We start from the raw sequence: 18,961 nt of genomic DNA on the forward strand, positions 1-18,961 counted from the left end.
GCGCTGGTGGCTTTGGATAAGCCTTTAAGCAGTGTTCTCTAGTGGTGAAAATAAGCAGTGGTCTCCGATGGAGTGGGTCCATTTAGACTGCTTGCCCATCTGGTGAAGATCCAGCAAAGGCCATTAAAGGCCACGAGGGACTATTGCTATCAATTGTCAATTTAGCTGCTGCCTTTGTGGAGGTATTAACAGTTAGTGCTCAACACTGTGCGGATGTCTGTGTTTAGATGCAAAAGTACTCTTCAGGCTAGCTTTTAGTGTTATCTTTGCTGATAGTTGCAGGGCTGAGATCATGGATGAAAATACTGTGGCGAAGGGGATTCCCTGCCACCCTCACGTTGACTGTTCCAGTCCAGCACCTCCATAAGGCAGAGTGTGTGGGAGCTGATTTTGCCAGTGCATAACCTGCAGCTTTCCTTGAGGGAGCACAACGTTTTAGTTGCTGGCCCTCCTGCATGTGTGCTCGTGGTTCTTCATGTGAAGACTCCAGGCTGTAGGTTTGCTCTCTCTCTGTGCCATAGGTGCTTTCACTGACTTGTGTCTTTATTCCATTTCCTATTTGTAAATGAGGAAAAGGTGCTTCCATATTTGCTGTGTTTATTCATACATTCTATAATTTTCAAAGGTTTCTTTTGACTCTCACCATTTATATTTTTTATTATATTTATCTTTTGTTTCAAGTCTCCAAACTGTTTATAGCTAGAGATATACTTTTTTTTTTTTTTTTTAATAGCAAATTCCAGTGATAAATGATTTGTATAATATAAGGAGCACCCCCAACCAAAAGACAAACTTCCCTGTGTTTTTTTTTTTTTTTTTAATAATTTTTTACAGGGACAAATTGCTTGAAAGACACCTGAGACCTCTGATTTTTTTTTTTTTTTTTTTTTTTGAATTGGTGTCTTAAACAGTTCTGCAGATATAACACATATTCCAGTTCCTGGCTCTGCATAGGTCATTTGTCATAAGGAGTAGATTGCAAGTAATGATGTGTAGTGGGTGAACACCACTGCAGTATTAATGTCTGATGTTTGAATGCAGAAAATTTACATTTACTGTACTTATAATGTGAGAGAGAAAACCAGAAAGTTGTTCTAAATGGAAATGCAGTTTGCATGTGTTTAAGTAATAACCCCAGTGGAATTGGCAGGCAGAAAACTCAATTAACTAAAGGTTTATTAATTAACCACCCTGCGGTGGAAAGGAAGACTGTGAATGCTCAAACGGATTGGTGCATAGGAATAAAGATGGCTGATTTTGAGGGAATTATTATTACGATTATTTAATACTCCATGTTTTTTACTACAGGCAAAAATACTACATGTACACACAATCCTTTTCTACTATTTTCAAATGCAATTAATAAAAGAGAAAAAAACATTTTCCTGTGGCTATAATGACTCATTTTAAAAAGCGAAGATGACACGATCCTGTAAGATTATAGTATGGCATGCTTTCCCAACTGCCTGTAGTTATATTTTCATCTCTTGGCCATACCACCTCCTGTCTTCAGGTTTCCATATCTGAGTGGCCTCTTGAGCTGGGCAGGGTCAGATCTGGCTGATAATTGAATGAGGGGGGAATTCCAGCTGCTCAGAAAAGGCGCCTAGTGATTATCAGTGTCTCCTTCTGTAATGAAGGACTTCTCAGAAAAAAACGTGCAGACAGTAGAGATATATAGATTCCAGTAACAGGATTAAAAAAGGCTTGGAAAAAAAAAAAAAGAAAAATAATTAAAAAAAAAAAGAAACCTGCCTTCTAAAGGATGAGATTAAAGGGAAGGCTAATGCATGATTTTGGTAAAAAATGACAGTTAGAGTAATGCATCAGTACTGTACTTAACTCCTGGTCAGATTCATTACCAGGAATGTCATGAAGCAGGCTTAGTACCACTGAAAGAAATGGAATTGTGGCAGAACTGGCACCACCATTTTTCAGCTGTCAGCTCTGCAAAGTCTCCATGGCCACTGAGAAAAACAAGTGCTAGGATGTTCTACTTCTCTTCTTCTCTCTATAGCTGCCAGGTACATTAATGGAGAACTTGCCTAAAAAATAATTTAATTTTCAGGTCAAGCAAGTGGATCTGCCGTCCTAAAACATGTCTTATTTTGACTTTTAAATTAAATAAGAATGAAGGATCCAGTCCTTTCTCTTGTTCTGGATTTCTTCAATCTGTATAAAAGGACTATGTGTGCAAACAATATGACTGAAGTTTGAAAGGCAGATTTTTTTAAATAAATCATAATTTATAAAAAAATAATTATTATAAATTGTCTTCATTTTGTTTTGTTTCCCCAGTGTCCAGTAATCCTAGCAACAGAAATATTTATTATATATAATCCAGTAAAGACACCTGCAGTCATTTTTGGTAGCATCTAAACACATTTCCTTGTTTTTCTAAGCAAAATCATCTGGGGGTGCTCACAAAGGGTAACTTCAGCCTTCTGAGGGTAGCAATCTTAGAGGACTTAGGGGATCCTAAGTCTAAGAGTTTAAGGACAATTAGAGGCCAAGGTTCAGAGGCAGTGAAGGTGCCGCTGCCTGCATGGTTCTCCTGGGGAGCCTGACTTTTTTCAGTGAGCTCAGGCATTTGTAGCGTGCGTGGATACTTCCCTGTGAACACCTCAGAGAACACGGTGTTGAAAATATCCATGGACGTTTAATGGGTTGTAGTGTAATCTGGGGAATGTTACGGTATTTTGAATGTCTGGCTACTTGTATTAATTTTAATCAGACATTTATTCTTCACTTCTTTTTCGTCATATTCAACATGACTTAGCCGATATTGCAGTATAATTTGATATGTGGAAGTCTTCTTGCCAGATACCTAATGTAGCTGGAGAACTAACAAGACCTAAAAAAAAAAAGCAGCAGTTACTGTATTTTGGTAATTGTTGAGAGAGATATTGGCTACATTATTTGAATATTATTGTCAAACTCCATAGCATAAACCGCTTTCATAGAAATATTAATCTTTCTTCTTTTTTCTTTTATCTTTCTTCTTTCTCTTTTTCCTTCTATTTTCTTTCTCTTATTTGCTCTTTTCCTTTCTTACTTATCTTCTCTGTTGTTTCCTTCTCTTTTTTCTCGTCTTCATTTTTCTCCTTTCTTCTAATTTATTTCCACTTCTTCTTTGTTCATTTTTCTTTTTTTTCTTCTTTTATCATAAAAATCTATTTCTAGTTGTTTATTTTAATTAGCCATAACCTACAACTGAATAGAGAATTATAGTGTTATATATAATGCATTGTCATGGTTTCTACAGAAAGGCTTTGTATTTTTAGAGTTGTGTGTCATGCAAGATACCAGGTAGTAGCAATAAGCAGTGAGCCTTGTGCTTTGCAGTGCATGCAGAATGAAATCTCTTTCCCTCCTTATTTTTTGAATGTCGGTTAACATCTTCTAATTTACATATGCCTTTAGTGTGCTGATGTTTTATATGCCTTTGGTAGCTGTATGATTTATATATTTAGATATGTATTTCATACTAAACTTTCTCTAAGTACATCTGCAAAATGATATGATCATGTATCACCTTTTAGTCAACACGCAGCGTTTTACAAGTTTCTTCTTCATATATCTATGTGCATTTATTCTGTGGATTTTCTTCTACCTCCTGTGGCACCTACGTGCCATGGTACCACAACTACTCAATGCAGGATCATTGAAAAATGTGTTTGTGGTTGTTAAGGCATTACCAAAGCAATGAAATGTATCTGAAAACTTATTTTCTAAGATCTCCATCATATAGTTGCTCCCATTGCCATCTTTTCTTGTGAGCAGGTCTCCCCCAATTCCAATATATAAAAATATTTTTGATTAAATGCGTGAGTTAGGGTGCTATGTAGAAATGGCTGTGAATTTAGTTGCACAGAGGTAACCTCAGAAGTGAAAGTATTTCTACTTCTGTTTATGTTCAGATCCTCAAAGAGTGCTAACTTTTGAGTTATGATTCTATAACAAAACTGTCTTTTCCTTCAGTCGCTTTTAAACTAACTCTTGAGAATAGGGACAACTGGTCAAAGATCAGATGTAAAACAACAACAACAAAACACAAAAAAATGAAAAAGAAAGCAGCTAGGAAATTGTCTTCAGAAAACAGAAAATTAGAAGCACTTCTGTAAATTCTGCGAAGTCCCCACCCTTGGGTTCATAAAGGAAACATAGATTTTTCATAAGAGCAAACATTTGTTAATCTTGGTATTTCAAAGGTAACATCCTTTCACTTTCAGTGTAGTTGTGTTGATACAGAGTAAACATGACAGAAAACAGGCACCCACTACCAGTTTTACAGAAACCATTTTCAGAACAGAACAGCTTTCTAACAATCCACTACACACAGCATGGAAAACCTTTTCTTAGCCCAAATGATAATTTAAAAATATGTAAACTTAAAGCAAAGTTTAATATCCCATTGATGCCTTTGTTCCTATGAACCTTCAGTATCCCAGATGGGATGGATAAGAGAAAAACTGAAGCTATCACAAAACCACTGCTCACCAAGCAGCAATTCTCAACCTGTAGTTTTCCAGGCAGAGAAACAGAAATCTCAGAGACAGAAACAGAGCCAACTAAGGTATAGGCTAAAGGAGTTATATTAAAAACAACAACAACAACAACACATTGATGACTGCCTGCCACAGGGTTAAACTCGGAGGAGCAGATGATTAATGAAAACCTCATCAATTTTAAAGCAAGTCAGTAGTGGACAGAAACATATAGCAATACAGGCTGAAAGTGAACTCACAGGATCCCTACAGTTTGCTGCTGATACCACGAATTAGGAGAGGTTTCTGGTTTGTTTCCTCTTCACAAGTCGTAGCTAGCCTTTAGCTTTCCTGGGAAACTGCTTTTGGAGGCACATGCTAACCATTTGCTTTCTTTGTTTATGGCAGTGTCTGGAGGTCGCAGCCGCTTGCACCTTATTGACCTGGGGAGCTGTGTGAAAGTGCTCAGCAAAAACCGCGAAGGAAGCTCTGGCCTCTGTCTCTCGTTGTCAGCACTGGGCAATGTCATCCTTGCCCTTGTCAATGGAAGCAAACACATCCCGTACAAGTAAGTGATATTCGGTGTTACACCTAATGAGAGGATGCTTGCAAGCAGTTTACTTGTCTCACCCCAGACTTGTGGTAAGCAGGAAGACAGTCTCCTGGGGTTGGTGCAGTCCTCTTGAGGCAGTCTGCAAAGCCTCCCTCAAGTTGAGTGAAGCCTGATCTAGCTGTATGTCTGGTAGCTACACTGTATTTCGTGTTCAGGTTTCAAAGGAAGAAGCCTGACGATAGAGAATCTGGTTGCCTTAAAGATCTTATGGATGAAAGTTCAACACATGAGGATTTTGTTTTCTAGGGTTGTTAGAAGATTTTTTAATCCTTTAAAGCTTCAGAGATCCAGTTTCGTATTTGCTCCATGGAGCAAAAGTTCCTTTCATAAAAGAGAGAAATCATTATAGAGAAAAATGTTTTACTGTTCATTATACACATTTTTGTTTTTCAAAAATATCTGTCACAATGTACATGAATCTTTACCATGGGATTGTTTCTGTGATGCAAGGTTACTTTACATTTTATTTTTGTGTAGTTTGAATCTCTGTCAGCCTTTCACTTGCAAAAAAAAAAAAGTAGGCCCTATTTGTCACACTAGACAAGTGGCCTTTGCTACTGCAGGTGGCTTCTGGGAAATTAGAGGAGATCCTCAGCTAGTACGTATGTTTTTTACTCATTTCTCTTCATTGTTGTCTCAGCCCATTCATCATGTGTACAGGTCTGAAAGCAAGTTTGGACTCATTACCCAACACAGACAGTCATACAACTTTTATTTTAGAGAGTTTTCTTATTTTGTGGGGAGGTATTGCTTTTCTGTAGCCTAAATCCTAGGGAGTAGCAACCAGCCTCATAGGAATGGCTTATGTAGCATCTTGTAATTGAACTGCTACTGAATGTACATCTACATCTGTGGAAAATGTGTGTATCAGATCTGGAGGTGGCAACAATAGGGTGACATGAAAAATGAACTAAGAAAGTCATGTACAGAGTTTGTTTGAGTCCATATATTCTACCTGTTTTACCACTTTGAAGATTATAAACGTGCTTTTTCTCAAGTTCATTTAAGAGTATAAGATATTGATAAGTTTTACTTTGTGGTTTTGTCTTCATTTTAGAAAATAAAGATGAAATGAGTTTTTGGCTTTATTTTTCTTTAAATATTTATTTCCCAAAATTGTTTGGCAGTCTTGGCTTAAAGCATGCTCTTCAGAAATATTCCTGTTCCTTGAATTCAGTCAGACTGGAATTCAGTTGGCTAACCAAATTTGTACATATAAATATTCATGAATTTTTCTGTGGCTTGTTCACCTGGTTGTAGTGTGGAAATGGCTTAAACACTGTACTTCACTAAATGCAGCTCAATCTATGCTTATCAAAAAAAATCTGTCCTTCTTCTTTTCAGTTTTTATGGGAGAGAAGAGAAGGCAGACTGTAGAAATAGAAAAATGATGTTAATGGTGCTCCCTAGGCTAGAACGGAACACACAAGGAATAGTTACCACATACAACAGCTGTTTTCCCTGGCAGTGCCTGGCTGTGAGAAAAGCATTACCAAACACGTCTCCCACTTGCTGCACTAGCGATCCCTTTCTGCAGAGGTTCCCAGCTATTGCACTTCTGAGCTTCCACAGCCAGTGGTGCCAGCACACTTGCTCATCAATGCCTCCGTACTGCTGAAAGAATATAAAAGCTCTCTTCAGGCCAGCATCTCCTCTTGTGTCTGCTCCCATAAGAAGAGAAGCACAGTATACAGCAGTGGTTTGTTGTCTGGAAATCAGAGGCAATATCTCTGTCTCCAAAGAGGATTTTAAAAATGAAATTTGCTAAACATGCTGGTGTATTTTGGAGCAACTTCTGTCCACTTCTTGCTGAGAAGAGTGCAGAATGTATTTTTTCCCAAGGGTGATCTATTCATGAGCAGTGGCTGTGGGAGCACACAATCTGGCAATGCAGGTGTGTGTAGCTCGTGTGGAGGAGAGAGGAAGGAGATGTCTGTGTGTGTATGTTTGTGTGCTGCATTGTAGAAGAGGCTGTGCATCCCATAGACTGAAGTGGTATGTGTTCAGTAGCACCTCTTGTGTGCAGCAATGGCTAGCCTATCTAGCTGAGATCATATCCCTTTGTTTAGGGTTATTCTCTTTCATCGTTAAGGATAAAATTAAAACTTTGTTGACTGCCATTTGTGAGTGGTACTGAAGGAAAACAAGGGAAATGTTTCCTTTATGCAATAGCACTGTGCATTGTGTGTGTGGTCTCAACAAATTTCCACATCGCAACAGACAAAATGGAGCATCTTTTCTCTGCCTGAGCTATTAAACAGCCATTAGGTAGTTTGTGGCAGCCTGTTGGTGGGCACCATACAGCTTCCTGGCAGCCCTGAAATAATGTCTGAGAACAACAAGTAAAGGTTTTCTCTTACTGCAGAAATGTTTTCTGAACTTGGAGAAGCTGCAGTCTCTTAAACTCCACCTAGTGCTGTATTCAGCCTTGTCTCTACAGGTAGCAGTTGTATGGAAAAGCTTGCTCAGATTCATTGTTGGTATAGGCAGATATTACTCCATTGTCTTCAGCAGGCAGTGTGTTTGTGCCAAGATGAATTTGCCTCTTTGTCTGCAGTCTCCATGAAACATGCTGGTGTTCAGCACATTTAACATTTTTTTCTTACCCATAAGGCTAGGAAGCCTTGGAAGCCAGTACATTGGAATTTTTCTCCATTGAGAAAAGAGTTTGGGAACTGTAACACAGATTGACATTATCTTTAGCATGAACTTGTCTATTAAAGCTGTAAGAAAGTAATACAGAAATTCTCAGACATCAAAAAATACAGGTTGGGATCTTGTCCTGCAATCGAGTTAAATTCTACTTGGGTCTGAAGAATGGGCAAGAATCTCTGTAATGGGCAACCACATGCAGCTAATAAGTGACTATGCCATGATTTAAGGGAGCTTGTGACTTTCATTTATATGCTTATAATCTCTTTTTTTAATTTATCAGTGGGTTATCTCTTTGTCATTATTAATGTCCAGACCAATTTTGAACATTTTTAAGCACATCACTCTGTCATAGTGTGATATGAACCAGTGAGTTCTTCTAGCTCAATATGTGTCATATAAAAATAGAATTATTTATTTGAATTAAATACGTTGCCATTTCATGTCACCATTTTCTGTTGCTCTTGAGTTAGGAGCAAATCCCTCAGAAGACGGCAAGAATGATTTCCACCACAGGATTGTCAAACATCTTCATGAAAATTGGAAAGGGGCACTTGCTACCCCTAGAAGAGCAAGGAACTCACCTCCAGCCTTGACCAAGTTTGACAGAGCTCAGCTCTGCTATAGGAGGAGGATTTTGCTTAGCTGCAGCAATTATTAGAGCTGTTTTATTTTCTTAAAAGTGTTTCAGCTTTACATTAGTGCTGCATTTTCTGCATCTGATTTCTATGAGGAATGTGTTTTAAGCCCTCAGATGAATACCCATTTGCACAAACTCCAGATACTGGTTTATGTAGCTCACTATTCAAAAATTACTCCAGTTGCTAGGCAACAGTAGTGGCGATAATTCATGGTAATGCTGTTTAGGAAATAATCATTTTTATACATTTTAATGGCTATGAGAATGTAAGAAAACTGTTTAGAAAAGTGCAAGGCTGTATGAATTTCTTTTTCAGAAATTGTTGCTTGTTTTATCTAATAGGCTTTTCTCTTAATGTGCTATCCCAATGTGTTTGTGTTTCCGGAGGCATCCTGGATTTTGAACTAGATGCTCACGCATATCCAGAGGTGGAGTCTTGTTCATAAGACAGATGGGTGTGAGTTGAAAGCATGAATGTTATTCTCTGAACTTCTGCTTCTCTCTCAGATGTTTGCAGATTGTCCCATATATTACATGCTGGTATTTTTATTTTATTTATTTATTTGTAGAAAATAAAAGACACTAAGTGTTTGGTATAAGGTTACACAAGAGCCAGAGCCAACATGTTTTAAGATCTAATATGGTGCTTAAACCTTAGGCTAAAACTTTCTTTCTTTCTGCATGACCTTTGGAATATCATCTATTTATGTATATATTCACATTTATAATACTGAGCTAGAAAAAAATCAAGCAGGACTTTGTAAAGGGCATTCAGACTTGACAGAAAGCATGACTTACATTGTAAGTGTTGCTAGGACTCTGTTACCTTTATTTCAGAGCTAAAGACTCACACAGATTGTTCTAATGGGTTGGAAAATCTGGCTTTGTGCTTTTCCCAAGGGCAGACTATTACTGCTTTTAAGTGAAAAGGAGAAAAGGGAAAGTGATGTATTATGGTATTGCGGTATAAAAGATGAGCTGAAAGAATATGCTTTATGTCAGGTATTTACTTAAATTGCTAGTTGATTATTGGGGTTAAAACAAAAATGAGGTTTGGATGAATCCAGTTATTGAGATTTGCTTCTTGGTTAAATGGGTGTACCTGTCTGCAGTTTTTTCATCTGTGTGAGGAATTGCAAGAGAAAAGAATAGGGATATCTTTTGTTTATGCATCTTGCCTTTGCATTTGTAACATAAGTTAGAATATTCTCAAATGAAACATCAGTGAAAACTTTTCAGGAAGAGATAAGGAAAGCTAAAAACCGCTTCACAATAAACTTAAAACTGAACACAGCACCTGGAATTAACTGATAAATAGCACGGATGCTGTACTTTTCAAACACTACCTACATGTCTGCCATTTCTTTATCTATTATACTAAAAAAAAAAAAAATATGGTCTGGGGGCTCTTACACAGATGCCAACTGGGAGAAAGTGCATGTGGAAGAATAGGAAGAATAGACCAAGAGTTTAACTGATGTGAAGACAATATAATTGAAAGAGAGGCCATGGTGGCAAGTAAACTACAGTAGTGGTAATTTTCCTACACTCTCTTCCATCCCAGCATAAATCAGGAGTACCTCCACTGTCATCAGTGGAATTGCAGCACTATAAAAATGGTACAGGCACAGAATCAAACACAATATGGTGTTTTTTTTTTACAGCGGTGAAAGACTCTGACAGGGCTTCCAGTATGCCTGCTACTAAGCATGTAGTAGCATGATTGGTCCGACTCTGGGATTATCCTCATTGGTAGTTGCTCCTACTAACGCTCAGAAGATGGAACATCACAAGGGATGGTTCTGCTAGTGCTGTCCTGGGAGGGTTTCTCTGCACAGCAATTTGAGCAGCTGCTGAGGAAAGAATTGGCAGTAACACCCAATCAATGAGAAAACATTCTGTATAAGGAAAATGGTACGCTGCTTGGTGGAGTCCTTGTTTCCAGGAGGACTCTTGTACAATGACTCGTATGAGTACTGGAGATTTTATCCTTAGCTACAGGCTTGTACTAAGTCTTAGTTTAGTTGGATTCATAGAATTGAGTCTGTTTTGTAAGTGTAAGAAGTTAATGCCAAAATTGAACTATATGCTCAATGGGGAATGTGTTTATTGGTGACTTTACCCACGCCTAAACCTAAAATCACATTACTATTATTTTTTTTTTTTTTTGAGTGATTTCAGTTACTTACGCTTTTCACTGCTGCATTCCTATTTTCTGTTGCTTGCTTTTGCTTCTTCTCAATGAGAATATGGTACAAAAGCCACAGAAAGCCTCAGAAAATAAAATCTTGTGTAGCCTTTGAAATCCGTGATCTTTCTGTGTTAATTTAATACTTAATATATTAGAAGTGGGTGAAGAACTGTTTCGCTGGTTTCCTTCCATAAATGTGAAAGCAGATAAATGGGGAATAGAAAGGGAAAATGAGGACATGAGTGACAGCTGAAACAGAGCCCCAGGACTGGGAAATGGTCCAAAATGAATGGGAGAGCTCCAAGAGAGACTGGGAGATAAGGCATAGAGGAGGCAACAATCCACAGAGAAGAACTGGGAAGCAAAGGAGGAAATGAGATGAGCCCATTCAAATAAAGGAATAAGCCTAAGAAATACCCCCAAGTGATCCGGTTGTAGGAGAGCTGTCAATTGAGATTTTGTTGAATGTGAAATATTTCCTAATTAGCTATCAAAACCATGAGCTGCTCAGGAACAAAGGAAGTTTTCCATGACGTTGGCAGCCAGGTCGCACGGGCCAGAGCTTTGGCTGGCAGGCACTTAAGCCCTTGGAGCTTTGCCATATTATACCAGCTGAGGACCTGGCCTTAGGTGCACGCTCTTTGACACTTGCCAGAGTGCTCTGGCAACTTGGAAGAGCGATGCAGTTGCTAGCAAGAGGTGAGCACAGAAACACTGTCAGCATGGATATAATGAGGATTTGGAGCATCTGGCAATTACTTTCACCTTTGGGGGTTTTCTGTAGCTGACACTTTTACTAGGTTGAGTATCTGTCAATTTTCTTCTTTATTCCAGGGAACTGTAGATGGAATCAGGGATGCACAGTCTGTGAATGTAGGAAAACTTTTTACATTTTATTAATTTAGTCTGCAACTTAGGAGCAGGAGGGTAACAGATTTTGCATGCTCCAGCAATCACTGTTGTAGTTTTCATCAGCAATGCAGTTTATTGTAGGATGGTTTGTACAGCTGATAGTGCAGATTTGAGCTTTATCTGCATGTCCTACAGTAGTGTGTTTCATCACCAAGTTAATGAGAGGTAGTAGACAAAATCCTCAAGGAAAGCTTCAGTGGAGCACAAAGCCACAGCATGCCATTCCCCAGCTTTGGGTTTTCAATTCAGTTCTGCCAGACTGACAGCACGTTAATTATTGGAGCAGGGGTGTCTGCATGCATGTGGGGAGGATGCAGGTGAGTGTGTTGCTTTCACTGAGCCCAATCCCATTACCCCAGTTTTACAGCAGACCTCAGCTGACGTGGCTCCACTCTGCACAGATGTTCACATGGGAAGAATCAGGCCTTGTGAGCTCGCTCTTCTAATGCTCTTTCAGCCACTCAATGAATTGCTTCTTTACAGATACTGTAATAAGCAAATAATGATGAACTGCAAAATGAAATGAGAAGGGAAGTGCTTTTGGCTTATAGGAAGATTTAATAGCAATTACTAATTGCATTTAAATAGCCATTCCTATCATCAGCAGATAGCTGTATCAGGGAAGGACACCACGTTGGTCCAGGGCCAGCACAGCCACGACTGGTAATGAACAAGCAATCCGGTAGCATGCAGTTATTGTTGAATTATAACTTGACTGGGACCCAAACAGGCAGTTGTGGTGATTTCATGTACAAATGAATCTATACTTAATTCATTAAAATGCCATTTTGAACCTTAATATTGCTTCAGTAAGGGTATCCAGCAGTTTATTCCCACCTGTTCCCTGACTAGTTCAGGCTCAATTGAACACTAATACATTTTCTCCCATGGAAACGTGGTGGTAATTCATTTCATGTATAATTGAACAATTTTTAAATAGTCATATTCTTGGAATAATGAGATCTTTTGCAATACAGCAAATTATCAAAAAGCATGTGGTAATTTTTATTAGCCTTAGTTCACATTTTTGGTTATATTCAGTTCCTTGAACAGTTGTACAAATATTATCTGTGAAGCTAACTTTCATTTCCCTGCTGATCCTTCTTTCCCTACACAAAACTGGGGTGACTTGGGGCAAGAAAGCACACACATGCCACTGCAGACTACCAAAGAAAATTGATTTTCTTTGCATAGTGCCAGCCCCTGCAATACCTCCTTCAGATTTGAGCACCTCATTGCTCAGAAGATGTTACAGGCTGAAGAGAATTTAAAAGAGGAGCAAGAGGAATTATGAAAGGTCTGAGGTGAGAGGGTTGCTTACCTGGAAGAACACCGTAACAGAAATGAAGCTACATAGCTTGCAAGGAAGCTCCTTTCTGAGAGGGGAGATGACAACTGCTCTGTAGTATTTCAAGGATGCAAGTACACATAGGAGGAGAGAATTGCTCTGGTGAGACAAGGTTGCAGAATGATTATCCTTCAGTAATGAGGCAGAGGGATATAAGCTTGAAAGCATGCTAACAGTGCTTCCTGTTAGTTAATGGAATAAATTCCCAAGAATCAAACTTTTCATTGCTAGAATGAACCTGTTTGCACATGGCAGGTGGTTATATAAATAAATAAATAAATATTAAAGCATGTTTTAGTGTGTCTACTAGAATCTCCTTCTTTTAGGAGTCTGAAAACTAGCACTCAGCTGAGTTGTTACACTCGCATGACTTCCAGAAACTTTTAGTGATTTCTTTCTCAAGACTCATCCCTAGTTACACGAGACATCCAGACCATTTAACTCAGTTAACTGCTTTTCTTCCTTTGTCATTAGTTACACTTTTTATTAAGGTCTCTGTCTTTGAAATGCATAATCAAGTTCTCACAGTGCGTGATCCAAAACTCAGTGTAAGTCAATGGAGGTCTTTTTATTGGGCTTTGACTTAAGCCCAGAGATTAGAAAACATGCTTATATCTAATTAGATGAGATAATCCTCAAATCCTTGCTAAGGGGTATTGTATACAGTAGTTCATGTTCAGTATTCGATGATTAACAGCTTACTTTTTGAGAGAAGCGGTATGGGGTTAAGTGTTACCTAGTGATGGGATTGTTGGGGATTGCAAGGGATGAGCTTGCTGGTGTGAATCAGTGAATGTGAAAAGTGGAAATGTACGATCATCTGATGGCTTCCTGCAAATGGGTCTGTGACCATGAATTTTGAGCTCAAGGAGATTATATAGGAACTTGCCTCATAAATAGGAATTTGTGACTCCTGAAGTGGCACAGGCAGGACTATATGATTTTCCTTTTCAAAGGCGGAGATGTACATACATCTTATTTGTGAACTCAAAAGTAAACAAAATCTTAGTATACATTCTAAGGGCAAATTGTTGAACAATGCTTCTTTAGACCGTGTCTTCTCTCTGACTCTATTTCACCAATATGAAACTTAACTGAACCCCCTCAATGGAGTGACAGGCCCATTTTGAAGAGCTTTGAAGAGAATTAGGGGCTTCAAAATGCTGAATTTTTCAGCCAGTTTTCATATTGCTTCAGGAGCATTTGAATGGCGTTGCAGCTGCAAGATGTTTTTTTTTCCCTACAAACTTTTACTGAAGTTGTTATTTTCATAACACGTTTGAGAGGAAAGCGACGAAGACAATCCTCTCACTGCCCTTCAGATACCAACTAGCTTCTGCTGGGTGATCAAAGTTTTCTGGATGGTGCTTGCCTCCAGGCCTGTACACAGTGAACAGATGTGAAGTGAATTTTTTAAAATATGCATTGACTTTTCCGAGTTGAGCAGGCTGGTGAGAACTAACTTCTGAAATATTAAAATGAGCTCCCTCTCCTGCTGCAGAACCAAACTTGTTAGAATATTTTAATTTTTAAATTTTAGTTTATTTATAAATGCCATCAGGTGACATGTTTTCCAGCAATATGTGACAACACTTAATAAAAGTAATTTCAGACAGCAGGAACTGATTTAGATGTATTTTGTCCTACCTATCAAAACAGCAGAAGTGTTCTATCTGCCATATTTTAAATTATGGGTTATTTTTTAGGGGGCTTGAGTTAATAAATTGTTTCTCTTTCTATTCCTAAGTTTTGCTCTTGGGCAGAAAAAAAAGCTTTACTCGTTTTGAAAATCAGTGATAAAATGTACATCAGTACTGTCAGAAATATCAGCCCTTCTGCCTTCCTTTGATTTCTGGTTCTACAGAGCAGAGAGCTGGGTTAGCAGAATTGTGGCAGCGGCTATTTTGGGTGCTGCTACCAAGGTGGGACCTATGGAGATGCAGTCTTCAGCGTCTGAAGAACAAAAGGAGAAACTGGGAGCTGAAGTAGATGTGAAGGGATTTTGGGTCTCAGAATTGAAACAATAATGTGTTCAGAGAACCACAGAATGGCTGAGGTAAGGAAGGGACCTCTGGATGTCATCTGGTCCAACCCCCTGCTCAAGCAGGGACACCCAGAGCAGATTGCCCAGGGCCTGGTGCCTTTTGAAGATCTCCAAGGAGGGAGATTCTTTGGGCAACCTGAGCCAAGGCTCTGTCCTTCTGTGCAGGAGTGGGTGCTCTCACTGAAGTCTCTGCCCTGCTCTCGGAGCTTGCAGCCCTGCTGGGTGTCCTGCCTGCCTTTTGCAGCAGCTCGAGGGGACAGGGGTCTCCTGTAGCTCCTGTGCCAACTGTGCCAGTCCCTCAGGGCAGCCCAGGCTGCAGTAGGCACCTGTGCTGCTCATCTTGGAGGCAGCTGGAGAGCAAATGAAGGAAACCACTTAAAACAGGAGCTACTAAAACAACGTCATCACCTCTCTGCCAGTAGGACCTGAAGCTCCCTGAAGCAGTCTTATAAGGACTGGACACAATTTTCATTTCTGCCTCCAGATATAAACAGGGTAAGAGAATCTTTTGTGCTCCTAGACCACATTTTTGCTGTGTTGCAAACAAGGTTTTTCACAGGCTTCCTGTGATGTGCTTTGAAATTACACACCTGTGCAAGAAGACAAGAATTAGATGCTGTATCCAGATCTGCTACCCAGCTGGCATACAGTGCATGGGGAAAAAATGTTTCCAAAGGTATGGTGTTACAGAAATAACTGCACTTCTGCAGAAAGACAGAGAGAGTGTGCCAGGAGCTCTATGCACTCAGACCACGCTCACATGCATCTCCTGATTCCTGCTCACCTTTCACGTATGGGCACTTGTGGAGTGGTGAAAGATAGTTGTCCTTGTGCAAAAGGGGACTGAGGGTAACTGTGCTGTAGTTGCTACAGTCCTGTGTGTGTGTATATATTTATATGTTTATATATATTATATAATGTGTATATATATTTATATATTTTTACATATATAGACACACGTATTTATAATTTTATATATATATATATATACACACACTGGTGTGAAAGAGGGGCTGGTGGAAGAGCAAAGCTGAGTAAGATTTCACTGAAAATGCATGTCTGCGAAAGAAAACCTGTTGGCAGGCTACAGAGTTTTGCTCCAGTGAGATTTGTGAAACCCTCCCATGTTTTTCTCAGCCAGGATTTGAGGTTCTTTACTGTGGAGTGTGTTTTACAGAAAAATTGAGAATGTTCTTTGGTAACCATTGGGATTTTTGCATCATACAGAATATAAAATAAGCCTGTTAAACTGATAACAGATTTTCTTTTCTCTTGTTAGATGACTACTGCCATTTTAGATGTGTTGTGTAATGGTATTTTAATTGGTAGCTTTTGCTGGTCTTGAGCTACATTTGGTTGCAATGCTTTATGGGTTCCTTCACCAGAAATAATTTCTGTGTGTGTCAGACAAACCTCAGGTAGGTCACAAACCAGTGAAATCCTGAGCATCCATTTGTAGGTGTCATGCCAGTTCCCCTAATGTTCCTCTCAGCACAGCAAGCCTCAAGGCAATGAGGGTGCTGTTTGGTGAAAGGCTCCTGCTGTTGTGAATCTGAATGCGATGCTTTGGGTCTCTCTCCTGTACATGCTCCTCGGGGCTGTCACCTGTGTTCCCAGCAGGGCTGAGCCTTGTCCAGCCAGGGCCACAATGTTTATGCAGTGCTGTGGAAGAATTTCCCTGGTTACTCCTGGTATCAAATACTTCTGTTAGGTGTGCTGCGAAAATTGAAATGGATTTTTTTGTCCTCCCAGAAAAATTCACAGTTTAGCTTAAACTTTTCTGCCTTTTTTTTTTTTGTTGTTTGTTTTTTTTTATTTTTTTTTAATAGAGCAATAAGACAATGAAAATAAATTTTTAATTCCATTGTCCAGGTCCCATCCATCAGTGGTGCTTCTCTATAGGATGATGCTTCATTCTTTTAAGGAATCTCAGCTACACACTAATAACTATTTAGATGCCTAATCAGAGAGCAAACTGTCCTGTTGCTAAACATGTCCCTCTAGCCAAGGACCAGAGAACAATGGGTACCTGAAGAGAGCAGCAACAAAACAGCACACTTTTTCAACAGGGAATGTTTAGCTGAGTGAAGAGTGTTGCAGGCTGTGTGTGAAATTGTAGTAAGGTAATATTCAATATAACAGTGGGGATATGTGAAAGTCATTTTGACTAGCGATATCACATTTAAGTACTAAACAGTTATTTTATCTGTCTCTATTGAAGGTTGCTCCCAGTGCAGAGCACAAATAAATTTCTTAATAATTTTATGGTCCATACAGATACAAAACCCGTAACTGTTGTGCTTTACATTAGTTCATCTCACAGGAATATAAAAATCCAAATTTTTCCTATTAATATCTGATTCTGTAATCCATATTAAATCTAACAATCTTTTTATTCTTCTCTGTGTATTAATTGTGCTGGTAACTGGAGCTTCATATCAGTTCCCTTCTAAGACTGTACAATTTGGAAATACAGTTCTATTGTGCCAGAAGCAAACTAATACTATTTACCAATGATTACTATCTTAATAAAAAGGGACTGAGTTAACTGACCTTACAGTTGATATGCTGCCTGTATCACTTTTCACATTACTTGAATGCAAAAGTAAGTTCTCCTTGGTTAACCTCATAATATGCAGTAGGAATATGTATGGTGCTTTTTCCTTCCAGCTCCTTTTCCATAATAAATGAACATCTCTCTGCCCTGTGGTCTGATTATGTTCATATAGAGATGTTTCTTGCCATTAAATCTGCAAATCTTTTTGTTTTTAACTAGAGAACATTCTTTTGGGAGATCTAGAAAGATGGGCAGAGAGCGGCAATTCTTCATGCCTCTTGCTTTTCAGATTCCAAAACAGGGAGTCCTGAGGAATGATTGCTCCTTTTGTCCATAGTATGAAGAAAAAATCTCTACCTCTGTTTAGGAAAAGAGTCCAGGTTCCTGCAGATCAGAGACCGCTTGCTTATCATCTTAAGGTCAGGACTAGATGAGTGTTGAGAACTTTCTCTGGCATTATCTAGTTTTTGAATTGGACAAGTAAAGAGCAGCAATGTAGGTGTTTGAATCATTAAATTATAGCCATATTTTGCTTCTCAAATCATTAATATGCATTTTAACCATCTCTATCTTCAACTCATTCAGAGTAGAGTCCAGTAAGCACAGGGCATGATTATTGGTATTGTTGAGTAAATCTCATAATCTTCAGAAAAGAAACTCCAGCAAAGTTAGATTACAGGGAATGAGATAGCATCTAAATGTGATCTTATGCTGCTTCCCAAATCTTTATGTCATTGCTCTCAATCTGTTTATATTAGTTATTAAATACAGAACTTCTATATCCTGTAATACTCTTAATTTATACAAGCTTTACAGAATGTACATTGTTTTCCTACCTACATCTCATCATCCTTTATCATCCTTAAACCTTCATATTCGTTAACAAGTGGATATTATGAAATATCATTTTTTCTTTATCTTCAATGTATTTCAGAAGTAATTCTTGTTTATCATATAATTCTATGTAATTCCAGCAAATAAATATGAAGCACTCATTGTCACTGCTGCGGCATCTGTAGTCCATGGTTGTTCAGAATCTGTACTCTGGAGGCAGCTCCTCAAACACTTTCATAATCTCGAGAAGAGTAGAAGTAAAGGAAGCAGACATCAATAATAGCCACATTTCTGGTTCTGGGCCATTCCAGGGGGTCACCTTCCCATGTGAAACCTGGAGGCTTAACTGGCAGCAGGCACCCCAGGATGCCTCTTGGGCCACCCTCCTGCCTGATGTCTTTGTGAGACACAGTGGCCAGTGCTGTGACCCTATCTCTGACATGTCCCATCTCTTATCTGCAGCCACATCCTTGGCAATCCACTATGTTAGACTTGTAGGAGACCCACGGGAAATAGTATCTTGACTGCTGTCTGTGACTGTGCTCTTAAACATTCTCTGCTATCATGTGTATGATATATATGATGCCCTGTCTCATGGTGGAGAAGGTCTAGAGACATGTGAAGCTCTCACCCTTTTATGTTTTCTTTTATATTTGCTAGGTCTGGATTGGAATGAGGTGTAC

General features: G+C 38.9%; 1 protein-coding gene across 2 annotated transcripts in view; it reads left to right on the plus strand.

The window, feature by feature from the left end:
* KIF26B (kinesin family member 26B) overlaps window positions 1-18,961 on the plus strand; it is a 293,062-nt gene that overhangs the window by 233,565 nt on the left and 40,536 nt on the right. For both annotated transcript variants that reach the window (XM_068676375.1, XM_068676376.1), the window contains one exon: window positions 4,896-5,055. In XM_068676375.1, coding sequence (XP_068532476.1) covers window positions 4,896-5,055 — 160 coding nt within the window. The remainder of the gene's footprint in view (window positions 1-4,895; window positions 5,056-18,961) is intronic.

This window comes from Anas acuta, chromosome 3, assembly GCF_963932015.1.
Source record: "Anas acuta chromosome 3, bAnaAcu1.1, whole genome shotgun sequence".
Classification (NCBI taxonomy): domain Eukaryota; kingdom Metazoa; phylum Chordata; class Aves; order Anseriformes; family Anatidae; genus Anas; species Anas acuta.